At 40.5% G+C, this 3,467-nt stretch overlaps 1 protein-coding gene across 1 annotated transcript in view; it reads left to right on the top strand.

The window, feature by feature from the left end:
* LOC104994568 (epithelial discoidin domain-containing receptor 1-like) overlaps nt 1-1,579 on the top strand; it is an 11,316-nt gene extending 9,737 nt beyond the window's left edge. The window contains exons 7-8 of the mRNA XM_010848197.1: nt 719-884; nt 1,551-1,579. Of these exons, the coding sequence (XP_010846499.1) occupies nt 719-884; nt 1,551-1,579 (195 nt within the window). The remainder of the gene's footprint in view (nt 1-718; nt 885-1,550) is intronic.
* Nucleotides 1,580-3,467: the final 1,888 nt, after the last annotated feature.

The following is a 3,467-nucleotide window of genomic DNA, read 5'->3' as shown; positions in this document are numbered from 1 at the left end:
GCGCAGTCGAATGAGAATAATTAGAGGGAGGCTTAGTAAGAAGCCCACATCGAGAGACTTGGGCAGGGGGTATGTAAATCAGAAGCAGTGCAGTTCCTAGGGCCTGCTCACCACAGTGCTGCCCTTATCCCTGGGCCTGTGGGTGAGAGGAAGAGGCAGTGACGGGAACCCAGGAGGAATCTAGGAGGAGTGTGGACAGGGCGCCTGAGTCAGGCAATGGACATGGGTGCCGGGAGGCGGCTCACCTGGGTCCATCCCTTGGGGTGAGGCTGGGAGGCTAAACTCCCTGATCTCACTTCCTGCCTGTTCTCCAGACTCCTGCTGGGGACCCTCTCTGGCCAACCCAGACCCAGCCCGCTGATGTGGCCCACACATCAACCTCTTGGGGCAGAAGCCCAGTGGGAAAAGGTGGCGAGTGGAGCTAGAGGGGCGACTGGAAGAAGTGGGGCACACCACCACCCCTGCCCACATCTTCTGGGCGAGAGTCCAGTGGTGGTGATAACGCGTTAAAGTTGATAGTTATGAACTGGTAGGATTTGGGTTGGAACCACATTGTGGGACTTAAATGCACTGAAGCCTGTTTCTTTGCCGGTGAGATGGAGTAATAGTAGACACAATACAGGCCTGTAGTGAGGCCTGAAGGAGGGCACACGTGTAGAGCATTTAACAAACAGCTGAGCAGTAGCTGCGCTTAATGTTTCCTGTTCCCCACGACAAGGCCGAGCGTAGGGTATTAGAAGAGGAGCTGACGGTTCATCTCTCTGTCCCCGGGGATACCATCCTCATCAACAACCGCCCAGGCCCCCGAGAGCCACCCCCTTATCAGGAGCCGCGGCCTCGTGGGAATCCACCCCACTCTGCTCCCAGTGTCCCCAACAGCTCGGGTAAGACCTGCCTTTTTCCAGTCCCACCTCCATCCTCTGCCTGTCTTCCTAGTGTGTCCTTTCCTCTCTCCTTTACCGTTCCTTTCTTTTCCTTTACCAAACTGTCTTTCCCAGTTTCAACTCATTTTTTTATTTCTGTGTCCCTGGTCCCAGCCCTCTACGTTACTCATGTCCCTAGCGTATAATTTCCCTCCGGAATTTCCCACAGTTCCTAGCGCTCTCATCCTGTTACTGTGTCTCCCACACACCCCACTCTCTTCTCTGTTGTGTCTTTTCATTGTGTCTTCCTGGCTCCTCTCCTCTCCTAGACTCACCATGTTCATTCTGTCCATCTATCTGTATTTATATATCCATTCTGTCATTTTTCCATCTGTTTGTCCATCGATCCATATATACTCATGCATCCATTTGTCCATCCATCATCCATTCATTAGCCATTCATCATCTGTTTGTTCTTTCATCATCTATCCATGCACTCACTCTCCATCTATCCACATACATTCATCCATCCATCTACCCATCCATTCATCATCTATTCATCCATCCATCACCTATCCGTCCAGTTATCCAGCACCCTCCAGATCCTTGTTTTACACAGTCTGTCTCAGTACATTCGGTCTCATCAACCCTAGTCTTGCCCTGTTCTGTGTCTCCCTGTCTGTCTAGCCTTGAGTCTGTGCTCCAAGAAAGATTAAGTGGTTAGAGACCATTTCCACTTGTCCCATGATTTTTCTTCCAGTTCTCATGACTGCATACTTGGAGTTAAAGCCAAAGAATATAAAAGATGCACAAATACTGGGATACACATAAACCCAGTCTTAAACCTGGGTCTAGTAGAGATGGCAAATGTTAGAAATAGCTGATGCAACTTGAGATCCATTGATGAGACATAAAGATAAAAAAGCATGATTATTGCAGGTATGAGCACATCTAATACCCAGATCTTTAAGAAAATTGATTTATAGTGAAAAAATAAAGTTAAATACACCAAAATTATAATTGGAAAAGTTTACCCAACAAAAATTGCAATTTGAATCAGATGGAGAATACTATTTTAAACACTTACCATCTACTTAAATTTTTTCTAAATAATGAAAAAATATAAGAGTTACTAAGTGGCTGAGGGTTTAAGCAGGGTTCAATTCTTCTTTTAAATGTTCTCACATAATTAGTGAAAGATGACAAATTTGAGAGCTAAGGTAAAACTCTATATACTATAAAATGCTTCAGTTATTTTGGTGATACAAAACAGCAATGCTTGAATTGTTTTTTATTTAAATTATTTTAGGTTAATAGGGAAGCAGACATGGTAACCATAGGTGAGAGTGGTATTTAGAAATTTGTAATCAACTCTGAGACAAGTCATTCAAACTCACCTGACCAAAACAGAGAGTTTCTAAAAACTCATGATTCAGAATAGGAAATGGAAATCTGGATCTAGATCAACTCTGTTTTTGTACTGCATACCATAAGATTGTCACCAGTCTGGTAGGGTTTGTGCTTTTTTTTCCCCCTGAAAGTCTTCTTTTAACCTTTAATGTTCCATCTAACTTTCCCTTAGTTGACTGGTTATATGAAATTAGGTATAGGTATATTAATATAATAAATGGTATTGATGTTTTTTTGTAGGATATTTAGTGACATGAAGTAATGTTCAGGACATATTTTTAAATGAAAAATGTTGCTTATCAAAAAGAAAATATAGGGTAGCATTATATGAGATCTATAGTGCATATGTTATGTGCATTACACTATTAACCCTACATTGACTTATTAATATTCACTGACTTATTAAATGTATACTATAAATTTCGCTACCCACACTTTTATAGGGAATGTTTCAGGTGACTTTTAGGTTTTTATTTGTTACTTTCTTTCTAAAAATTTTAGAAAGATTAGAGTTGAAAATGAGAGAATTGATTAGGAATGGGTGAGAAGTAGAACTGATGTACATCTTATTAGAAAATACAGTTTAAAATGTATTTGGAGGGAAGTTTAAAACAAAGGGATAAAAAGAATTTCATAACTTCATAACATGTTTTACTTGTAATTATACATATCTCTCCTGTTTATGTAGTTGACAAAGTATAAGATATAAACCTACATAAACTGGACTATTAATGATAAACTAAGTTGAGGGTTAAAAAAAGAGCTGATTTAGTAAACATTCATCATCAAAATCTCTATTACTGAACGTAGCCCCTCATTTTTTGGTCAGCCTTTCCTTCACTGATGTGGTAAAAGCTCTATTTCAACTGTTATGAATTTTTTTCATAACCTTGGAGTTATGTTTACCCAAATAAAGTTAAATGCTCTATATTAAGTAACATAAAAGAGATTAAAAAAACATTTTCTATATATATCTGAAAGTAATTCAGATATTATAAACAGTTTCTAAATTAAATAAGGTCCATCTAGTCAAGGCTATGGTTTTTCCTGTGGTCATGTATGGATGTGAGAGTTGGACTGTGAAGAAGGCTGAGCGCTGAAGAATTGATGCTTTTGAACTGTGGTGTTGGAGAAGACTCTTGAGAGTCCCTTGGACTGCAAGGAGATCCAACCAGTCCATTCTGAAGGAGATCA

The sequence above is a fragment of the Bison bison genome, unplaced genomic scaffold (genome assembly GCF_000754665.1).
Source record: "Bison bison bison isolate TAMUID 2011002044 unplaced genomic scaffold, Bison_UMD1.0 scf7180017864260, whole genome shotgun sequence".
In the NCBI taxonomy this organism is placed as follows: Eukaryota; Metazoa; Chordata; class Mammalia; order Artiodactyla; family Bovidae; genus Bison; species Bison bison.
Note: the sequence above shows the minus strand (reverse complement) of the source record. Positions and strands in the feature narration are given on the sequence as shown.